Raw genomic sequence first — 23398 nt, forward strand, 5'->3', positions numbered from 1 at the left:
CTCGCATGGTGACTAAGCACTTTGTCTTTTGAGTTAGTTGGATGTAAACACGCAAGGTGTGGCTGCTGCCTAGAATAAGGCAAGTCTAGATTTAGACTTAGCCTTACCTTCCTTGAATATTTGTTTTTTTATTTTCTTATTTAAGGAGGAAGATACATCCTTCTCCTTCCATGTTAATTCCAAGATAATGCAGTTTTTCTAAACTCTTCTCAGTAGGGTGTGTATCTGATTTACCAGATTCTGCCTTCACACACAGATCTCTGACATGTCTCTCTCCAGGAATTAGAGAAGTTGTTGAATACTGAATTCAGTGAGGCCAGAAATTCTACTTGTCTTTCACTCATATCTTCACTTGTGACATTGTTCATGCTCGTGTATTAACCATTCAAGGTAGGAATATTTCTGAAAATTAGTAGACCCCCTGAGGGATGTAGGAAGCTGTGAAGTAGACAGTGCAGTGCTCCTGTTACAAAATAACCTTATCAGAAATAGCTTTATCCTGAGCATGAATTGCTAACATCAGAAAGTGTATTTCCACAGAAGGAGTCACAGATGTGACTGAATCAAGGAAACCTTGTCTGGCCCATCAGCACAATCACTACTGCTCATGAGCTGTGATTACATTGGTTCCAAGTGCCATTTTATTCTCTATTGAATTTCTGCTTCCGTGGATACCCTTCCTTGTTCCTGTCCACAGGCAGACACCCATCAAATGACCTGCACACCAAACAGAGCACGTAGCCCCTACTAACTGGTATTGCTGAAGCACAAAGGCTTATAACACTTCTGGTTCCAAATTACTGTAATTACAGGACTGCCTGTTCGTGTTACATGTATAAAGTCTAATGATTTCTTTTCCTCTCAGTATTGCCAAACGCCTGATCCCAGGGATCCTCTGTACCAATTAGCTCTCAGGTTAGTTGGGTGTTGCTTGAAGTGCAGACATGCCCGTGAGCTTCTCTATCAGATGCCAGTCCTTTGACCGTGTAACACTAAAATTCCCAGCTCTTCCAAGCACTTTGGCTTTCAACCATTCTGACCACGCCCCTTATGCGCTACTTATTTTTAGACATGTTTTGCAGCAAACGCCCATTACTTCGCTGTTAGAATTTATCAGGACCAAACAACTCTAGACGTAATAATGAGAGACAAACGCTCTCCTCCATCAGCACGTCTCCCTCAGAGCTTTCTGCTGGCCCCAGCAGAACGGGGGACAGATGTCCCTACCTGTGCAGGGCAGCTGCCTGTGCCCACGGCCGGGGCCGCCGCACTGACAGGGCTTTCGGCGGGACCGAGCTCCCACAGCCGGGGCCGCCGCACTGACAGGGCTTTCGGCGGGACCGAGCTCCCACAGCCGGGGCCGACCGGCGGCCGCCCGGGCCCTCCGCGCTCGGCGGTGACGCGGGCAGGGGCGGGCGGGGGCGGGCCCGGCGGGGCGGGCGGGCCCTTTTCTGGCCGTGCCGGGCGGCTGGGCCGCACTCCGGCCGGGCCGCGGCAGCCCCGGCGCAGCGGTGGCGGCTCCTGGCCCCGGGGTTATGCGCTGGGGCGATGTTCCTGCCGGCTGGCGCCAGGCTCCTCCCGCGCTCCGGACGGAGCTTCTTCCTCAGCCTCCTCCTGCTGCTGTTGCTGTGCCCCGGCGGCGGGAGCGCGCCGCGCCGCCGGCCCGCGGGGCCGCCCGTGGTCCTGGGTAAGAGCCGGGGGGCGGCGGGGCGGGCGCTGCGGGGCCGGGCTGAGCTGAGCTGAGCTGAGCCCGCCGGCCCCGTTACCCAGCCCCGGCGGGGCGGCGCGGGGGGCCCGGGGCGCTGCGGGCTCGGCACGGCCGCGGGGAGCGCGCCCCGGCCGCCGCTGGCAGTGCCCGGGCTCTGCGGGGCGCGGAGCCCGCACCGAGCGGCGGCTCCGCAGCTCCCCTGGCCCGGCCCAGCGGCCCCGGCCCGGCCCGGCAGCAGGAGGTCCGGGCTGGGGCTGCCTTGGCCTGGCAGCGGCCGGGGGACAGACAAGGCTCGCTTTCATACGCTTCGAGCTCATTAAGTAACACCAGAGCATCCCTGCTTAAGTCTTTCCTCTCTATGAACCGTTCTTGAAAGAGGTTGGAAACAGATGTGGAAAGAGGAGTGATTGGGTGTTCCAGTAGTTGAATTACCAAAGAAAAAAAAAATAGTCACTTCATCATGTAACATGAAAAACGAGTATTTGTTACTGGCCTGTGGTTTCACCTGTTAACACAGAATAGTTTGTGATGAATATGCAGGTAATATTCACATAATAGTTAATAAGTAATATTTGTTAGTTGCTTTTTGTATCCGGTGGTAATAAGATGTAAATAAATTTTAAATGTTTCAATAACTTGTCTACTGAAACTGTAATTCTTAAGCATTCCAAGACAGCAAGTGCATTTGGTGTCAGTAATGTCAGTAGCCAGTCAGGTGAATATATTCAGCATGCTGCATGTTCTTATTGTTGATTTATCTTGATGGTCACGGGGGAAGAAAAACTGAGAAGATGGGAAAAGTGGCATGTTGTTCAGTTCAATCTCCATTTCCTGATAATAATTTAGGCTCTGATGGTGGCTTTGTTACTACTGTTACAAACTTCTGACTTAGAAGGGCAAACACTACCAGAGCATATTAAAAAATGTTCTTGTTATCTCAGGGTACAGTGTGTACAAATCCACAGTTCTTAAAAGGCCTCTGAACTGAATGACGGGCTGTAGTGTGGAAGAAGAAACTGCAGAAGGGTATCCTAAGAGGCAGGAGTTGAAACAGGAAAAATTCTTTGAATTCTATCTGGGGAGGCTAGAAACAATCTTTTATGCCATCTTTCCACTCTGTAGTGCTGCCAAGGCCTTGGCACTTGCTCCAGTGCAAGCTTCCTGATGACAGAGATGTTTTAGTTGCTGATCTAACATTGAACTCTATCTGGGAAGGAATCAAAGATTTAAAAGCAACTGGCAGAAAGAGTTACTGATTATAGGAGTGTGGATTTAATACTGATAGATCTACTGTAAGTATACATGTTCCCTAAGGATGGTTTTAAGAACTGTGGCTGACCTACATTTCCTGAAGAGACATTCTGGTAAATGCTGTGTGGCTGAGCACACGTTCATCCGGAGTGTTTTACAATAGACTTTCTTGCTGTTACAGTGAATTTTCATCAAATGCTGCAGAACTTGTATCTCTTAGTGTTCTAGTCAGTCTCTACATTTTTAAATTTGCTGGATTTTTTGCTGCCCAGTCCTCATGGTTCTTGCATGTGTGACATGTTAAAATAAGCTTTTTAGGAATTGCTGTGATGAGGATGGTGGAAGGGCTTATGAGAATCATTTAGGGAAGCATTCTAAGTGCTGGCGTAACACAGGTGTTTGGGGGAAGGGAGAAAAACCCACATCACCTGGATACAAAATGAAAAAGATTTAGAGCTGTAAGTCTGCATTATACAAGCCTTATACAAGCTTGAGATGAATTCGGAGCCCATAGGAGGTGGGAATACAGAGCTGGTCCTCTTGATTTATCAGACTGGCATCTAGACTCCTAATTTCTCATGTAAGTTCAGTTTTTAAATAAAAACTTATAGTAAACAGGTTCTCGTTATCAAAACACTCACTCTTGATCTGTTTGGAGGTTAAGTCACTTGAGTAGAAAGGGGAATTAAGTTTGGTCATACCCTGTGTGTGGCAAGTTGGCCATCTGATCATAAGGAATAAAGAAAGAAGAAATGCTGTTTAAAGGAATGTTGTCAACACAGTGATCACTTCAGAAATGTTTTGGACCAGGGATGGTCACAAGACCCAGTGTAGCTTGCTCTCAAACCTTTTGTGTAATGACCCCACTTTGCAGTTGCAATCTATGCTTACCCAAGTAACAGAGGGGAACTAGAGCAGAATCTTGCAAAATATGGAGTGTTGCTCATATATGGGTAACTTCTGTTTTGCTGCCCAGGTACTGACAAAACTGCTGCTTCGAGGAATCTCACATCTGAAAAGAGCTGAGCTGCATCAATACAGCCTTGTAACTCTTGGCCACAGTTGTGATGGCAACAACTCTCAGATTTGGAGAGCCCCTGACTGGCTCAGGTGCAAGGTGGTTCTGTGGAGCAGCTGTGCCAGTCTGGCAGTTCCTTGGTGCTCACCCAGCTTTGTTTGTTGGCCACTTTGTGGAGTCCTTTGTCTTGCTAAAGCATGAGGAAATAACCTAATGAGGAAGAAGTGGTTAATTTTGTAGTTGAATTATTTTAATGGAGGAGCTGGCACAAAGAACATGGAGACTGGCACCACATGGCTTGGATTAGGTTGCTTTAACCTGGTCTGTGCATCCTCGAGGTGCCTTAGTAGCTGGAGCTACTCTGCCTGGAGCTCATGTTCATACCAAGGGAGCAACACCAGGGACCAAATTGTCATGGGTTTCTGACTGACAGCAAAATACTGCAGTGCAATTGGTCCTGAGAGTTTTCTCTGAGATTTAAATAAAAAATCATTGACATCTATTTGTATAATAGCAACAGTAGAGAAGAAGAAGCAGGTGGAAGTCAAAACCTTACTTACAGAGCCTGCTTGAAGGCCTGATATAAGGCACAATTCTCATTAAAACCTAAGGTGATTGTCTCAGTTTCCTTTCCTAAGTGTTTTGGGGGAAAAGAAGACTAATTATGATACTGACTTGCTTTTATGCCTTTTTTGAAGTGTTTTCTATTTAGCCAGGATGATGTAATCATACAGAAAAATCTCCTTTAAGAACCAGAATAAACCACTGAATGATTCTGTTCTACTAAAATATCTACTAAAAATGTATATTGCATATATTCTGTGCAATTACTTCTGCATATCTGCTTTATATTTAGATGAATTATAAGTTTTTACACTTATCAGTTTGGTGATGTTCAGCAGGCTTGTCTTTAATGCTCATGGCAAGTAGTTTTTGTGTCTGTTCTTCCTTCTTCATTCTCTGCTTTAGCCCATCAATAATCACTGCATACTATCTCGTGTCTTAGGCATTTTTGGAGCTGGTAACCAACCCATCCTTATAAGATCAGTGTCAGATGCACTGAACTCTTTACCTTTTAGAGCTGACTCAACACAATAACTATATCAATGTTCTGATACCTTCTGCAAACAATTTGTTAGGTACTTGGCTAAAGTTTTCTAGAAAGACACCTAAATGAAGTTTGTTAATAATTGATTTACATGCAAAGGAGCTGTGCCTGTGAATTCCTGCTGACTGCTAATTGAGGTGTGTATGTTTGTATGGTCAGCTGGCTAGATGTCAGGAGTGATTTAAATGTTTATGCCTCATGTGATCCAAGGTATCTGGAAGTATCATGTGAGACGTTGTTTGCTTTCTTGTTCCTAATTTTAAACAAGGTCTTTTCTGTGGCAGTCCATGGAGTCTATGAGCTGCTTCAAGACATTCTCAGAGACCTGTAGTTAGAGTTTAAAATTAATTTTCCTGGCAAGTTGCTTCATTTTGAAGGAAGACTAATTTATAGAACCAAAAAGATTACAGTTATTTGAGGAAATAATACTGGTTAAAAAGTTATGATGGTTGATAAATACCCAAAGGTATTTGCATTTCAGATAAAAGTAGTAAAAAATACCAACTGCTGGCCCTCTTTTTTTTTTTTTTTTCCCCACATGAAAAAATATCCTGGCTCCCCACATTGTCATTAAATAGACACCTTTTTTTTTTTTTTCCTTAGGATCCTTATATTTAGATATTTGTTGAATGATCTTTTTTCTTTGTTTTCTGAGCAGCCTTCAAGTCATTTTTAGGGTGCAATTTGCTTATTGTCTCTTGGTGGGAACTGTGAATCTGTCATTAAGACTTAAGGATAGTGATAGGCAGGAATAGGAATGTATCCTAATTTACATTATCCTAAATTACTGCAATGCACAGTCTGTTACCTCTCTTAAACTCTAATGATATTTCTAAATATGCTTTTCTATACAGTTTAATCATATAAAAACACATCCCAGAGGGAGATCTACTGGTTTTGTCAGGGCATATGAGACCAAAAAATTAGCCAAGGGTACTATGAATATTGGAAGTGAATTTGGCTTATTGATGTATTAGAGTGAGTTTTGTTGGGGTTAGCATATTTGTGAAAAAGGAGGATGTGCTAGAACTGATAGAACACAAAATCTTATGGAAACACTTTTTTCTGCTGAATAAGAAATCTAATTTTTCCAAATGTTTGCAGTTCTGAAATCAACAGAAGAATTACACAGCTGCAAATTAGGGAAGCAGGGTACTGTTGAAGATCTTGTCTTGGACATCCGGTCTTAACTAGTGCTGATGTATTTTGCAGAACTTCACAAACAAGTTATTTTGGGGTCAGTGTGCAGGCTTTAAAAACAACTTTTAGAACTTTAAAAGCAAAAAGGTTTAGAAGCTGCAGGTATTGGTAGATGAGAGGAGGAGGTGAAAAATTGCATACAGATTACTCTGCCTGAAGGTCCATCCTCTGTATGGCCTGAAAGCAAAGGGAAACATGTTTTTCTACTGCTTTCAAATTCCACCATAGAAAATTTAGAAAGCTACGTCCTTAACCTCCAGAATTAATCTTCAGTGTGATATTTTTTAACCTGTTACTTATAAAAAACCACTAAGTAGTTCTCCAGCCAAAATGTAAATCATTAACACTTAATCTGGTTGGGTTGAGGGCTGAAGATCTTGCATGTTTTTTTTGTATAATCTCAGAAACAAAAAAATTGTATTTCATTTCCTATAGGTTCATCACAAAGCATCTTCAGTTTGCAAAGTATACTTTAGAAAATAAAAATGCCCTAAGGTGTGAGTGATAGTGATTAGCAGCTTCACTGTTAATATGGAAATGTCAACATGACAAAAACATTTTTGTTGATCCCTGCTTTACAAACAAACATGCATCATACTTGTACATGAGAATTTATTTTTTAGCTACAGTATTTATTTTTGCACAGGTAGAACTTGTGCTTTATCTTTTGTTTAGACTTGAAAAAAATTGCCATTTTTCATCTTGTTCTTTATCATCCTTTGAGTAAAATCAGTATGTCATGTTTCTCATCTTGTGTCCTGAATTGGACACAGGAGCAGAGCCTCTATCCTCCAGAAGCTTGAAGATGAAATATCTTAACTAAATGAAAGTTGCAGTTAATCTAAAATCATTCCATTAAGTCCAAGTGAGACTTTGTACAGTATCCTGCTTTCAGTGCTTTGTTGATAGATGTATCTTGATTATAATCTGAAATTTCTTCAGCTGTGAGTTTTCCCTACTCTGAGCAGGAGTGCTTGTGATTGATTGAGTTCAGTTTGGAAACCTCAGCAAGTTCTTCAAACTCTAATACCGCAGATGTTTGTCTAAGTCTTTGAAGGGTATCTTTGCTGGAAGAACTTTAGTTTTACCCAAGGAAGTGAGATTCCAAGCTAGAACAAAATGTCACTCTTCTTTGTTTTGCATGAAGACAAAATCAACCTGTTATGTCCTTGGCAGGTCTGCTGCTGAAAGTGGCCAGTCATGAACGATTGATATAAATAGAATTACGTTCTGTTCCTTTTCCAATATGATACAGCAGAGGCACGAGACTGGAACAAGTTGTTGCTTTAGTTTTCTAAGCAATTACTAAGTAGGATTTTGTGAGGTTACAAGACTGAACTTCAGTAAACTCCTTCTAGGGTGTGATGCAATGCTGTAATCTCCCTTACTATGCTTTCCAGTATATCAGAGTCCTTGAAATATGACCTAAAATAAACCATGGTCAGCTACTGGGCCTTTTAACGTTTCACTTAAGGTGACAAAAATAAAGCTCCTAAAAACCTAATGAGAAAGCAGAGGTAGTTAATAAAGAAATCCTGAGGTACATCTCATGGGACATAACCTGCTGTGGTTGGAGGTTGTAAGAGTGTGGTTATCTGAAGGTTTGGCCTTTTTCAGTTCTGCAATAACTTTTTTCTGAAAAGCACATCTGGTTTTCCAGTTAAATTAGGCATTCTGCTAAAAGATATTAGCTCCATCCTTAAACCATTGCTAAGTATCAGTGTATTATAGAACTCAAACTGATTTGATTGTGCAGCTTACTGGGGGATAGGGGGAACAAACGTATGGGTAGACCTGCATTAAAAAATTTCAAAACTAAACATTGACAAGCACACCCTAAAAAGGGGGCATTGTGGACCTGAAAGGAGTGGAGGGAACCCTTAAGAAGTGCCTAACTTCTAAATTTTTCTAATACAGAAAAGCTTTTCAGTTCCTGAAATGTTTTTGTCTCTCTGGTTCTTGAGGAAAAAATGACTAAACATAACAGAATGTAAGAAGTTTCTCTGAAAACTTGATGCTGAAAATTGTTAGTGTTTGGTTAAGACTAATTCTAATTTGAGAAAATATTCCTGTTTCTCTCTAGGGTTTAAAAAATAATGAAGAATAAACCTTAGTCAAACTAATACTGACATTTAGTATATGCCTTAAGAAGGTGCAAATACCCAAGACCCTTTCCACCACATCTTACTCATGTAAGGTATCCAAAGGAAGAAAAAGTAACTGTTGTTGCCAAAACCTGAATGTAAAGGATATGAAACTGCATTTTTACATTGTTAGCCAACCATGTCTTGTGTTGTGAAAGTCTGGTCTTATGTGAAGAAAGGAAGATAAATAATATAAATCAGTCTTACTTTTTACATTTCTATCAAATTGATAGTTTGCAGGCAACTATGTTTAAAGAGAAGAAAGTCGTGCAGTTGTGATGTTTTAGAAAAAAATTTCTTTCAGAAAGATTCAGTTTGTACTTGAAAAAACAGGTAAGTTTGGTAATGTCCTAGGCAATCTTTTTTTTTCATACCCATGGCCTTACATGTTCCTTTATAGTCTGCTCTTTGCAGTTAGGAGCTATTGATCCGGAATCCTTCTACATGTTGATTTCTCAGCTTTAAAAATATAGAAGTATTTTCAGTGAAAAATCACTCAATACCTCCTTATGTAGTGTTTTTTCTCCAATTACAAAACCTGATGGTGTCTCTGGGTGCAGTGATAATACGCATAAGGGCTGCAGTATTTAGCTGTGTATACTGCAATAGAAAATGTTATATGCTTTAATTAACTGTCTCCTTTTTATATCTCTCTCTCCTCTCTATATTTTTCAGTTCCGGGGGACTTAGGTAATCAGTTGGAAGCAAAGTTAGATAAGCCATCAGTGGTGCACTATCTCTGCTCTAAGAAGACAGACAGTTACTTTACACTCTGGCTGAATCTAGAATTGCTTTTGCCTGTCATCATTGACTGCTGGATTGATAATATCAGGTAAGATCAGAAATGTTGCAGTTACATCCTTCCCTGAGACTGACACACAGAATGGCTGCCTTTAAGTTCCTTTTCTGATTCAAGATCAGTGAGAGGAATGACTTGGATCTCTGCTGGGTAGGCTAACAGGATGGGTCTGAAGATGTAGCTCTGTTTCATCTGAAGTAGCTGTAATTGCTGATGAGGAGCAGAGGCTCTCTTAGTTTCTTCCACTTTCTCTTCTACCAGTGACTCAGTGTAGGTTTGAACACTTGTTAGACACCTCTATGGCCTTATCTCAAGGAGGAGGTGTTCTGTTCTTTTATTTTTTTTTTTGGCCAAGCAACAGGACAAGAGGAAATGGGCAGAAACTGGTGCACAGGAAGTTCCACCTGAAATATTTTGGTTTTAAAAACTGCCTAATTTAAAGCTTTCATGCTATTTCATAATTCAATCTGCTTTATTAGTATTCCTGTAAAAATAATATAAATATATGTATGATAACAAGAAATAATTAGCTGGTGCAATTAAAAACTAATGTGTTGGCATGTGAATGTACTGAGCTGTTATAAAGCAGTCTGCTTTCTCTTGCCCTGTGCCTTATGGAATAGAGAGATTTTTGTTAAGAGATTTGTGCATCGGTTTAGATTCTTAGACTCCATCTAGGGGCAAAAACTTGCATTGAGAAATGGCAATTGCATTGATACAGTACTAAAAACAAACCAACCCCCAACTATAATAATAGGGATGATTACAGAAATAAACTCCTGACTCAATGCTCCAGATTCTTCACATCCTAAGTTGCTTTGAAAATTATTTACACAACACTCAATACCTCAACATGTTTCCTGAGGTGTTAGTTGTTATTAATCAGGAAATAAAGTATTCCCTTATGCTGGTATGGGTGTTTCTAGTTAAGTAGAAGTGATTTTTTTTTTTTTATGTGGGTTAATATTTTTGATGTCTTATTTAAAGGTATTTTCTGTCCTGCTGCCACATTCCTATGCTCTTTATAAGTTTTTTCCATTTCGTGACTTGATGCAAAGTCAAATGGTGTAGAACTATATAAAGTAGCTTATATTTTAAAGATGAATTTCTGTCACACTTCCATATACTCAGTTTTACAGAGACAAAAAGTCTTAGATTCTGCACATGAGGCATTGAAGTAATTAAAGTAATTGTTTGCATTGTATAATCTCTTAGCCATGAGAGCACTCTGATCATGTCTGCTTGGGTTGGGTTTTTTCCTCCTTCTGAGTAACAGCACTTAAAGTTCTTGTACTGCACTCAGAATATAAGACCCAGTGTAATTGAGGGCTGTCATGTGGCAATAAAACATGTTTCATGCTTTGTTTAATTATTTTTCTTCCCCTTCTCTCCAGGCTGGTATATAATCGAACAAGTAAGATTACCAAACCACCAGATGGAGTGGATATCAGAGTCCCAGGGTTTGGGCAGACATTTTCCTTGGAATTTCTTGACCCAAGTAAAAGGAGCGTTGGTATGTACAAGCTGTGTCCGGAGTGCTTTGTCATTGGAGGGTTTTTCTAGTTTGTCTTTATGCAACAAGCATAAAGTGATGTGATTCAAAACATAAAGTAATGTGATTTCAAATTACAGTTCTGTGATCTCACTTGGCTTTTAAGAGTTTTCATTGAATTGTGTTGTTTCATTTGTTGCATGGCCTGATAGATTGAGACAAGAAGATTCCATATTATTTAGTGTTGTGTCAAATCTAAGTTTGGTGGATGAAATCTGAGTAGGCATATTGAGGATAGATGCTTTCAGAAAATGAGATGGGTTGAGTAGAAAATTCTATGACAGAAGCTTGACAAGCAAAACTGAAATAAAAGCACAAGTTCTGAGTAAGATATTCGTTGGCCTTAGGAATGGGTTAATTGGATTGGGAGATATGGTACCACAATGTGTAGCTCTTTGTATTTTGCTGGTGCCAGGATAACTATATAATTGCATTTGTGCTGCAAAAGATTTCTGCATTAGTGTTTGCAGGTTTTTTTGTTTGGTGCTTTTGTAGATGTCATATTTCAGAAAACACTGAGTTTGATAAGCTTTTGTGAGTTGTTGTTTGCTGTGGCTGAAGACTGGAGGAGTTGAATAGTCAGTAATGCACTGAGCTTGACATGCTGCATAGCATGGATCTGTTCTTTAAGGGCAGTGATATGCTTAATAGACTGCACTAGGTCACTCTTACACCTAGAACAGAGCTATGATTCAATTCTCCACTTGAGGGACTGTATGATAAACATTCCAGACGAACAAATGAGGTTCTGTTCAAAACTTGAATATGGCTCTGGTGTTCCGTAGACTGTTCTGACACTGTTACTGGGTGCATTTAGTCCTGGTAATACTTAAATCTCACGTGTCAAACCTTGCAGTAAAGTAGCATCTTTCAATAGGCAATCTGCAACTGTTTCCCTTTTTGCTATTAAAGCTTTATGTTCAGTTACTTAAGGTTTAGTCCACCACCCCAGGGATAAAAAAAAATAGTTTTGGGGTAGTTTCCAGAGTTCTGGCCTGGGGTACATGATAAGCATTTGTTTCCAAGAATAAATGTTGAAGTCCAGGCCAACTGTTACTCCCTACCTGTTGTTAATTTGCAATCAATAAAAGCTATGACTCTGAAAATCCCTCAGAAATTATTGTGTTGCAGTTCAAGGGTGAACTTTCCTTTGCATATACTACATTTGGCTGCCAAAATGTTTGAGAGGTCAGCCATCTAGTAAGAAGTTTTAATAGTGATAGTCTCTCAATTTGGGGGGATAGTGAGCATGACTCATTTTGTTTAATATGCTTTCTAGACTGTTAGAGGCAAACTGCAGGTTTAATGTGTACATATGATGTCACAGATAGTGCCTCTGGAACTTTGTTTTGCAGTACTGTCTGACAGCTGCTTCTCATGCTGACCTTGTTACTCTTCTGTTTCTCTTATCTGATATTTGCAGGAAGTTACTTTTATATGTTGGTGCAGAGTTTAGTAGATTGGGGCTACAAACGTGATGAAGATGTAAGAGGAGCACCTTATGACTGGAGAAAGGCACCAAGTAAATAATATACTGTTATTTTAACAAAATTTTGACTCTCCTAGCCAGCAAATAATGTATTGAATCTCTTCTCCCATCCTTTACAATCTAAAAATGTAATTTTGTTTAGTTCTTGGGGTCTGGGTATTCCTGGATGCAAATGCAAGCTCAGTGTTGTGGTTTCATTTTTTTTTTTTCTTCTTTAAACAACTTGCTACTTTAAACTTGCTTAAAACCAGAACAAAGCAACAGAAAAAGCCCATTTCACTAAAGCACGTGCACACAAAACTCCCACCCCTCCTATTCAATATTGGAATTTCTAAGGTCTGCATTTTATTAATTCTGTAGACAGTTCAACACCATTATTTAAAAGCTTATTTTTTTTTTAAAGCTCAGCATTCACAGTGAATCATTATCACTGTGTAATCTGTATGTTTTAGATGAGAATGAAGACTATTTTGTGGCACTTCGCAAGATGATAGAGTTACTGTATGAGCAATATGGAAGCCCCGTTGTCCTGATTGCCCACAGCATGGGCAATATGTACACCCTGTATTTCCTGAACCGCCAGCCCCAGGATTGGAAGGACAAGTACATCAAGGATTATGTGTCACTAGGTGCTCCATGGGGAGGAGTGGCTAAAACTCTCCGTGTGCTGGCTTCAGGTAGGTAATTGGAGGCTTTGCTGTGTGTGTAGTGCACAATGCTAACGAGACTGTTGGCTGTAAGACTTCAGGATGAGAGTTTAAGGCACTGTGAAGGGAAAACCACTTTTTTGGAAGCAATGGCAACTTGATGTTTCAAGCCTTGCAGCCCAACTGTTATCTTTCATATTTGTGGGGGTGGACTGAGATGTCTCATATCCTGTAACCAGGAACTTTCTCCCTTCTTGACCTCTCCTGACCTCTTGTCAGCAGATTGTTGTGTTGTCTGCTGTTTGGCCTGAAGCCTTCTCTTTCTATCCCTTCTGCCACCAGCCTGATTGCTCTCTGATCAGTATGGCAAAGCTACCAAGGACTACAGAGCATTCAGCAGTTTCCTTTGATTAAAGATCACACAGCTGCTTGAGGTTAACATTAAAGGAAATTTGTAGAGATGGTGGGGAACTGGTGTCCACTGTGTAAATGTCAGCTGAAAATGATAACTCTACAGATTAGGAAAGTGAATCTTTGAGGTCTTGGGTTTAGCACACTGGATATGCCAGAGACTAAAAAAACAAAAAAATTGAATAAAGCAGCATAATGTACTTCACTAAGTAACTAAAAATAACTGATGGAAAATGTTCACTTACCCATCATGTGATACCATAATTGCATTGTGTGCTTTGACATTTAGTTCTCGATCTTTCTGGCTTGGTTTTGTAGCTTGTTTCTGACCTGTTAGCTTTGGATATCCACTATCTTCTTCCTAATCAAAGCTGACATCAAGAATTTGACTTCATCAAAATGCAAAACACACAGTAAGAGTCAGCCATGCAGGGACAGAGCAAAGAATACTTTGCTTAGCAAAGGCATTTGATTCTGAGCAGTAGTGCACTGCTCCATTACTAATTAGAAAACTTGACTCAATACAAACAACCAATTTACACATTGTTAAAGCTGTTGAAATGTCACTGTAAAAATTTATTTCCCTTTTCCCACAGGCTTTGTCTGACATATTTGTTGCCACTACAGAAATGGCAAGAAGTGAACAATGTTAATATCGCCTTCATAAAATTACACGATTATATAAAATTCCATAGTCCCCTATCTCTGTTGGTTTAAACTTTTGTGCTTCATACCCTGTCTATGCTTTATAATGCACCTCAAGCAAAGGGGCTAATTCTACTAATGCATAATGAATAGCTGAATTTCTGCTAAAATGTAGTCAGTCATATTTTAATCTGTGTATCTGTTGTACTAAACTTCCATGGTTTTGAGCAGAAATTTAAGAATCATGTGGGAAAGTCACACGGGGAAACATAATATCAGAATGTACAGGTTTAAACTGTTTCTGTCTCAAATATCCACCATCACCATATCCGTCATGGTAAAGCACCACCATCAGCCCTTGGACTGCATTAGTCTATTTAAGAGTTTCCAAAGTTATCAGGGTTAGTATGCTGAAGAAATGTTGCTTTAAAGGAAAATACTGCATTTCAGCAGGAAAGACAAGGGCACTCTATGAATGCATTCTTTCTGCTCCCATTCCTGTTTATAATATGTGATGCCAGGAACTTCATGTCAAATCCACAACTGTGTTCAGAGTGGTAAACAGTACACAGGTGAAATTGTTTTCTGGAGATTTCTGTGATACTTTCAGCTACTTGTACATGAGCTTTGCTGGATCTCACTGCCGTGGGCAAAGACACAAAGATCACAGTGGTTTGTTTCTAGTTTTAATATATTGAAAGGATGAAATGTTAGCAGTGTCTCCCTTAAACCTAATGTTTTGATGTGTCTGCTGACTTAAATGTGGTGTTGGCTATCCTGTACTTCTTCACTTATGAGAAAAGTAAAGTATTTGAGAAGCACTTTGTAACAGTTCTGTAAGAGAAGGCTGGGATAGTCAGGTTCTGTGTTTGATTATTCTACTGGAAATAAATCTTGTACACATTCCTTTCATTGTTTGGTTCAGAACTAGGGCTTTCTTTGCTGAAAACTGCCAAGCAGTGTTCAGCACCTTAGCGGTGAGAGTGCACAGTGAAGTTGTTACACCACACAGTATCAGGAGACCCATTTTTCAAGACCTTTGTGATTCTGGCTGTGCATTTGAGTTTTCTTTATCTGTTTCAGACTAGCAATGTCTCCATATAGTCCTCCTAAAGATGGCATTACTGTGCTTTGTGTCTCCTTGCTGAAGCAATAGTGCCACCCCATGGAATTGAAATAGCACCAAAGTATATTTTTCAGGAATAGTGGTTTCAGTTGCAGCATTTCAGTTTTTATGACATGGTTGACCTGGACCACTACATGCTGTAACCACCTGGAAATAATGGAAAATAAAACTCAGAGTTCAGCTGACAGAAGAATTGAGGTGTGACAGCCACTGTGATAATGAAAACAAACAAGGGATATAAACTTGTATTTGTCTCAGGGTTTTGTTGTGGTTTTTTTTCTTGTTTTTTTTTTTTTTTTTTTTAAAGCAGCTTTTGATTTTTGTGAAGATGGAAGAACAATTGTTAAAATATGCAGAAAGGTACATATAAATTATCCCTTAGTCATGCCCAGTTAAAAGCATTTATTTCAGTCATTCATCAACTCATATTTAAATCTTGGAAGTTATTAAAAGTCAGTTTGCAGAAGTTAATTTACGAGACGATCATCAAGGAGGAAAACTTTTCAAATTGTCACTGTAAGCCAGGGGAACAAACTATTATTCATGTTCTCACCATGAGTGCTAGTAATTGATGCTGATTAAGATTGATGTCTTGCTTTATGGATAATGAAATTCCACTTTTTTCCCTAAGGTGACAACAACAGAATCCCTGTTATCAGTTCACTCAAGATCAGAGACCAGCAGAGATCAGCAGTTTCCACGAATTGGATGCTCCCCTACAACTACACGTGGCCTCCAGACAAGGTGTTTGTGAGCACACCCACAGCTAACTACACACTCCGGGATTACTGGAAGTTCTACAGGGACATTAACTTTGAGGATGGCTGGCTGATGAGGCAGGACACGGAGCCCCTGGTGTACGGCATGACCCCGCCCGGCGTGCGCATCCACTGCCTCTACGGCACTGGCGTGGAAACCCCCGACTCTTTCCATTATGAAAGCTTTCCTGACAGAGAGCCCAAGATTTTCTACAGCGATGGGGATGGTACAGTGAACTTACAGAGTGCCTTGCAATGTAGAAAGTGGGTGGACAGGCAAAAACAGGAAGTGGTGATGTTTGAGCTTTCAGGAAACGAGCACATTGAAATGCTGTCCAATGATACTACTATCTCCTATGTGAAAAAGCTGCTCTTTGATTTGTGATAACCTTGTGTTGATAGTTATTTTCCTCACCTGTGATGCCTTCCCTTAAATATGGGGAAATGCCTTTTAATCCCTTGATATTTAGATATTTGAATTATTTATTTTGCTTTTTTAAAAGGTTGTTTTCAAGTTGCTTGGTATTCTAAATGATTGTTCGTCTCTGATTTGTGTTCATCATGCTTCATGGTATTTTCACATTCTGAAAATTTTGTCAAATATGCATTTTGGTGCCTCTGGTCTTGTGTCCAATGGTCATATAGACTTTCATTTGGAGACTGTGCAGCCCCCTGCACATACCACATGGAGTATGGATCCCAGAGTTCCTTTGTGTGGTCTTTGCAGGTTTGGAGTGGAAGGCTAGGCAGGATGGCAATTTTGGATGCCCATGGGAATGGTATTAATAATTTGGCAAACACAGTAAGCATTTTAAAGGGTCTTGCATATTCTGATCCACAGTTCCCAGTGGATTAGTTTATAAATGTGCATATCTATTAGGTAAAATAGGGAAGAGGTATGCCTGGAACTGTGCTACCATTGTAGTAATCCAGACTTTTATTTATTACAGCCTGTGGGGGGAAAAAAGATAGATGTGTGAATTAGTTGAAGCTTCTTTATTAGGTGCCCTACTGGGTTATTTTAGAAAGAGGAAATGGTTTACTCATCAACTTGTAGAATCCCTGACCGTATACAGTCTGGAGTCTGAGGAATTCTCAGCCTGTGATTTATTTCTCAGTGAGGGAATGACACTAAACTTTGGTTGGTGCTTGTTGTAACGGTAGCACGCTTATTGTGGAGTAGCACATCAATCAAAGCTAATTGAATACTGGCAAACAATCTGAAAGGTATAGAATTGCATTTCTGGGTGGAAAACAACCTCCTGTAGGGGAAATGATAGTGGATGGTGGGCAGTATTTAAAGAAAAGTGAACTTCTGAAATGGAGTGGGGAATGAAAGCCAGTATGGTGTATAAACCTTGTTCTCAGTCAAATACTTTGGCTCTGATCCAGTTACCTGACTAAGCAGTGATTAGATCAACATTGCATTCCACTAAAAAGAAATTTTTTGCTTTAGGACTAAAAGTAATTTCCCATAGATTACAAGTTTCATTTTTTGCTGTTTGAAGAACTGGACATGTGGTTCCGTAAATGTTTCTATAAATTGCTGAATATGCAGTTTTGTAATTTCCTACAGTGTTGTTCTACTCAATGTTCAAATAGTAATTTCAACTCTGACCTCCACAGAAGTGCTGGCCTAAAGGCCATCATATTTACCACCTTGATTACAGAAGTCCTGTTGGAGAAATAGTTATACTCAAAAATTCTCTTTTGCTTGCTTTAAAACAAGTCACCCAGTTAGACAGCACTTAGTTTTCTAAAAACACAGCTTTGAATGCTTTCAAAATGCTAGGTTCTCCAAGAATATTTTGAGAGTTGCAGAAACTCATCAAACTATTAAGGACTCATTACTTAAACTGAATATGTCTAAAGGCTAAAGTTTTAACTATTTTGGTAGCATGCCTAAAATGTTTTCTGCCACTGGACATATCAATAAGATCTGTTGAACTGATGGGCTTGAACTCTTGCTATTGTACAATGGAACAGGAGGTAGTTTTAAGACTTTAGTTTTAATTCAGAAATCTCTTGTTAATTCAAAACAATTTGAACTAGGGCCATCAACAAGCCAATTATCTTACCAGGTTTTAACTTTCTTATGTAGCTTTATTTCCCCCTCTTCATTTTTTCCTAATGCTTATGTTGAAGGAGTGTTGACATTTTCCTGATTTTTAAAATGGATCATTAATCTTGTCCTCACTTGCCCAGGACCCTACAGTCCAGCAGCAAGATTGCCTAGACTTTTCCAGAGTAAATACTGAATTGTCCCCAGCCTTTGCAATGTGTAACTTATGAAATGAAAAAAAAAAAAACAAAAAAACCAAAAAAAACCCCACAACCAATTAACCTAAACAACCAATCCCCCCCAAAAGAAGAAGCCCTACAACAACAAGGAGGGGGGAAAAAAAGCCCCCAGCCCACCTTCAAAAATGCCCTTTAGCCAGGTGATTATTTTATGCAGGGCTTGTCAGCTGGATAAGCTTCAGGCTTGTGTTCCAAGACTGCTCGAAGATGATAAAGCTCTTCCTTGGTCTGACTCAATTTTTAAATCAATGGCTATTTGAATAAATTACGGAAAACATATAATCACAATCTGTATTTCTTGCTGAAGGAGAATGCCTGTTAATAAGCACTGGATTGAGTGGAGCTGGAGGCTGTATTGCAGGATATCAACATAGACATCAAGGGCTGAAAAATGAGAGAACAGTGTAGGTAAACAATTCTTAACCTCATCTGGAGAATGTTTGTAAGATTCATTTGGATCCTTACCCATTAATCAACAGCATTTTCAGTCCCATAGCAAGAATTTAGCTGCAGGGTTTTTTTGTGATTTGAAGTTCCAAAATACATGATTCAAAAAACGCTTGTCCTTTTTGCTCTTTTTTTCTTTAGTACTTTTAAAAGATACTTTTTGTGACCCAAAAGAGGAAAAAAGCACAACTTTTTTGTTCTTTTCTAATTTTGGTAACCTAGTACTGTGTTTGAGATTAGTTGGCTGTATCTTTTAACCTGAAGATTTTGAAACCAGTTTTCTGTTAGTAGACAAGCCTTGTGATAGTTAATGTGGTAAAATGAAGCTGAAGGTTTTTCAAGGCTTTTATTTATGTGTTCTGTTGTTTGTCACTATAAAGCCTTGTTGTACTGTTGTAAAGAAATGTGTGTACCTGAGTCCTAAATACTGTGTGAGAGCAAGCACAGCACCTCTGGTGTTCTCTGATTGCTTGTGGTGCATCTGCAGGCTGTAGTTTTATGTCCAGAAAGTGGGGTCTTTTTTCCCCCTACCAAATGATCAGCAGCCCTTTCATTTGCAGTTTCTTGCAGGCTGGGATGCAGTTCTCACTGAGAAGTGAATGCATTATTCCCGTTGCTGAAGTGGAAGCCCTGCACTGTGTGTGCGAGGAGTGGCTGCTCCCTGCCCCAGATCCTCTGCAGGGCAGCAGTGAGCATTGCTGTCAGACCTGCTGCAGCCACGGGCACTGAGCTGTCTCCATTCCTGTGGGGAGAGAGGTCTGAAAAAAAAACCTTTAATGAGAATGTGGCACTTTGATAAGAGGATTAACTCAGGTGCTTTGCCACACTGCACAGCTGAAGTGTCTGAATTCACTAATGTATCTTTTTTGTACCTAAAGCATTAATTATGTGTCTCTCTCCATATTTTTACTTAGTTTCATTCTTCCAGGATATTTTCAGAAACCAAAACTAGTCTTGAGGACCAAATGTGTCTCTTATTTTTGGCAACTTGTGTAGAAAATGCTGAAGAAGCTTTCAGCTGTCATTGTAGTACTTCTGAAGAGCTTCAGAGTCACTATGTGATTTGTATAAAAGCAGAAAGCTTCAATAACTAGCAATAATTGCAAAGGATTTGCAGGCCAAAGGAAGGAATGTTTGGTATTAAGGTAATTCTTGGAGCACAGTGTGTTCGAGGCCCTCTTAAATTCAGGGAATGTTTGGCAGTGACTTTGCTGCTCTACACTAACCAGTATTTTGTACAGAACCTGTTCTGAGGCCTGGCATTTTATATGTTCTTGTGTATGAATGTGTTCAATAGATTTTGAATATTTTATTGTCAAATTTGATAATATAATAAAGTTGATCTAATACGGATTATCTCCTGTTGTGAATAACGTGCTGTCTCAGTTCTCAGAGGAAATGAAAACTTGGTGCTGTTTTTCTTCCCTAAAGATGATTGGTGTCTCTCACAGTAATTCTTGCTTGATCTCCCAAATGCACCTCCTGTCTTGTGGTACATTTGGAGTTCACTGTTAATTGTTCTTGAATTTATGGAGGTGTGGGATTGAGACTACACAATTTCTTCTTGCTTGCATCTTACTTGCTTGTCTTGTGTTAAAAAAAAAGTACTCAGGTTGCCTTATAACTCAGGTAATTATTTTGAAATTAGTTCCTCAGTTGTGAAGTGTTTTAAATGCCTGCAGTTGCCTTTCTAGTGTTGGTTTCCAAACGTGCATGATGACCATACAGTTTGATAGTTGTATGAAACAATCTTTTTCCAATTAGAAAGAGTGCATTGTGGCTCTTAAGAAACGGTAATGCTAGGCAGTGATTCTGTGATTCTGATTCATGTGGGGTTTTTCTAACATGATAATGACTGTAATAACAGTAGAGTGTTAGTGACTGCTGTTCCTCTTTGTGTCCTAGATGCACTATTTGAACATCTTGTCCCAGTACAGATCTCACTGATGCCTGCCTCAAGGTTTGTGCCCCATATGATTGCTGGAAAAAGGGAAATGTGGCCTCCTTCCAGCTCCGTGTTAATATGGGGAAGGTCCTGCACTGAAGCCATGTGCCAGTTCTTGCAAGAAGCTGGGAAGGCTGAGAGCACAGGGAAGAGGAGGGCAGGATGATAACAGGCCTGGTAGAGGGATGCAAAGCCATGAGAGAGACACGTGTGGTTTCTAATGCTGGAGTATAGATAGAACACTGGAGTTAGCAGGGCTTGTGCAACCTCCAAATAACAAAATTACAGTTGCAGCTTGTCTGATGCTATTTTGCTGTGCCATCTTAAATTTTTTCATTAATGAAAGGATTGCAGTTTTGAGAAATGATTTTGGCTTTCTCTTGCTTGAGTTGTGGCTTTCCTCTAAAGATCTAGGTTAATAGTTTGCTTTGGTTTAAGACTAATGTCCTTTGTGGTCATTCACATCAACAGATGAGTTAAGTGGAATATTTAGCTCCCAAATCAGCATCTTTTAGGCAAAACCAGAATGTAGTATGAGCCCAGGAAATGCAAGAAATTAATATGCAATATTTTACTAAAATAGTGATGTTAAGTTTGTTTTAATGGTTTGAATATATGTATGCAGTAGAGGGCAGTAGTATATAAGTTACAGAGGGGGTTTAGGTAATGCTGAATGGCTTCTCTGTTAATTTCACCAGAGAGATACAGGATTGCAGGGAAACGAAGACCTAAGTTTCATATCCACAAAGTGTTTCCTGTCCTGAAGCAAGACATGTGCATATGCAGACTCTGCTACTGGAGGAATTTTTTTTCTATTTGATGTAAAAAGCAAGAAACTTCAGCTCGATTCAAATTTGAGTAAAATGATCTACGGTGTGAATTAGGTATTCACGCCTATTTACATGCTCAGATAAAAGCACAAATTGGACACTACAACTACATGGAGTGGATTGGTGTATGATGTACAAAAGATATCATGTATTTGAAAAAAAAATGCTGCAAATGCTGTCAGCTCTGTTTTCTTATTGCACTGCTGAATAATGGATAAATCTTGTACCTCAAAGTTTTCACTTTGCTTGTAAGCACTGACTCACACCTAGTAACCTTTTTGTGAAGGCAGATTTATTGACCAAGCTGCAATTCCATGTATAACTAAAAATGTCACCTTATGTGAGTAAAATCATCAAGACAGATGGTAAATTTGACTGCATGAAAATACTGTGCCTACAGATCAAGTATTTTCATCACTATTAGTAGTTTTGAGATTGTATTATGTCTGAGGTAGTCAAAGAAGGATTCTAGTCCAGGTCTAGCAGGTTAGACTGCTGTTATCTTAGCTGTGCTAGCAGAGCCTTTGTACCTGTATTGAAAACAAAAGGCAAGATTACAGTATAGGAAATCTCACTGAATGCTATTGTGACCAGTGAGATGGAAGATAACAGTGGAATCTGTAAACAGATCTGGGAGACAGCACTGGCAAGGGGGGCAGTAATAAGGGGTCCTTCTTGAGTCACATCACAAGAAATACTTTCAATCACCAAACCAAAGCACGTCCTGCAGCTGCCAAAACATGGATTAACCAGCCCTGCTTTACACAGTTCAGGTCTGGAAGGACTTTGGAAGGAGAAATTGTGTAGTGAATTGTTAAAGAGGTTTCAGTAGGTGTAAAATAATATAGCAAAGAATGATATAATCTCTGATATGTGTGAAATCCTCACTGTGCTTGTAACTGCTTCAGCCCTGAGCTCTTGTGGTATTTCTAGATGCAGGAAATGTTATCCATGTTTGACTCAGACATAGGTAACTTGTTCAAATTCCTTTAGGTGGAATCTAATCATGTACCTTTAACTCCAAAGTTGTTCTTTTGTCATTAAACCATCTTCAGTCTGCAGATCATTTGCAAGTGAGTAAGGGCAAAGCAGCCATGTTGGTAATTTCATCTTGCTGAACTAACTCAGGGTTCCAAAGCCATTTGTCCCCTATGAAGGTGCATCCTTGTTTTTTCATCTACTGGTAAGTATATGTTGCTTCACATTTTCCATGTTTCTATTATGTCCATTAGTACTTTTATGCCAGGCTATGATATGATGAAGAAAAACAGAGCTAAAATAGGACATGACTTGACAAGGGGGAATGCCTTCAAACAAAAGGACTGTAGGTTTATGTTGAGTATTAGAAAGAAATTCTACTGAGAGAGTGGTGAGGGACTGGCACAGGTTGCCCGGGGAAGCTGTGGATACTCCATCCCTGCAAGTGTTTAAGGCCAGGTTGGATGGGGCTTTCAGCAGCCTGGTTTAGTATAAAGTGTCTCTGCCCATTGCAGGGGAGTTGGCCCAAAATGATCTTTAAGGCTCCTTTCAACCCAAACCTTTCTATGAACATGAAAGATTAGAAAGAAACAGCATATTTTCCATTAAAGAGTTCCTCAGTCTAGTTTTAGCTCCTAATCCGGTGACATGAGCCCTCTCCTTGCCTTCAATTCAAACCTTTCCAACCAGGCTTTTGTCAATGAGCCCAAGTTTTTTTCCCTTGCTTAAGTCTCAGCACCAAATTCAAAAATAAACCTTCCAAAGCCAAACACAGCATGAAAATCTTCCACACAGACAGAAGCAAATTGTTGACAATCAAGTCTTATGTAGAGTCTCTTTTTGGAGAGAGAACAAATACCTCAATAAAGGCAAATTACTTAAAGAAACCCCAGTTTTCTTAGCAGGGATGCCTATACAAAGACAGCATTTAGCTCAGAGCTTAAGGGTGTCAGGAAATCAGAAAAGAGAACTGAAATGTCAGGCAGCAGGAAGAACTGAGAGGCTGGACTGGTAGAATGGTGTCTGTGGGGCTATGATGTA

General features: G+C 39.9%; 1 protein-coding gene across 3 annotated transcripts; it reads left to right on the top strand.

The window, feature by feature from the left end:
- Nucleotides 1-1476: 1476 nt before the first annotated feature.
- PLA2G15 (phospholipase A2 group XV) lies at nucleotides 1477-19954 on the top strand. 3 transcript variants are annotated; one of them, XM_053987287.1, is made up of 7 exons: nucleotides 1478-1687; nucleotides 9105-9261; nucleotides 10623-10741; nucleotides 12204-12302; nucleotides 12722-12946; nucleotides 15730-16083; nucleotides 19165-19954. In XM_053987287.1, the coding sequence occupies exons 1-7, from the start codon at nucleotides 1549-1551 to the stop codon at nucleotides 19194-19196; spliced, it is 1125 nt and encodes a 374-aa protein (XP_053843262.1). In that variant the 5' UTR covers nucleotides 1478-1548; the 3' UTR covers nucleotides 19197-19954. The 3 variants fall into 3 exon arrangements, with proteins under 3 accessions (XP_053843261.1, XP_053843262.1, XP_053843260.1); XM_053987285.1 differs by having other exon boundaries at nucleotides 15730-19954; XM_053987286.1 differs by lacking the exon at nucleotides 12204-12302 and having other exon boundaries at nucleotides 1477-1687; nucleotides 15730-19954.
- Nucleotides 19955-23398: the final 3444 nt, after the last annotated feature.

The sequence above is a fragment of the Vidua macroura genome, chromosome 11 (genome assembly GCF_024509145.1).
Source record: "Vidua macroura isolate BioBank_ID:100142 chromosome 11, ASM2450914v1, whole genome shotgun sequence".
NCBI classification, from domain to species: domain Eukaryota; kingdom Metazoa; phylum Chordata; class Aves; order Passeriformes; family Viduidae; genus Vidua; species Vidua macroura.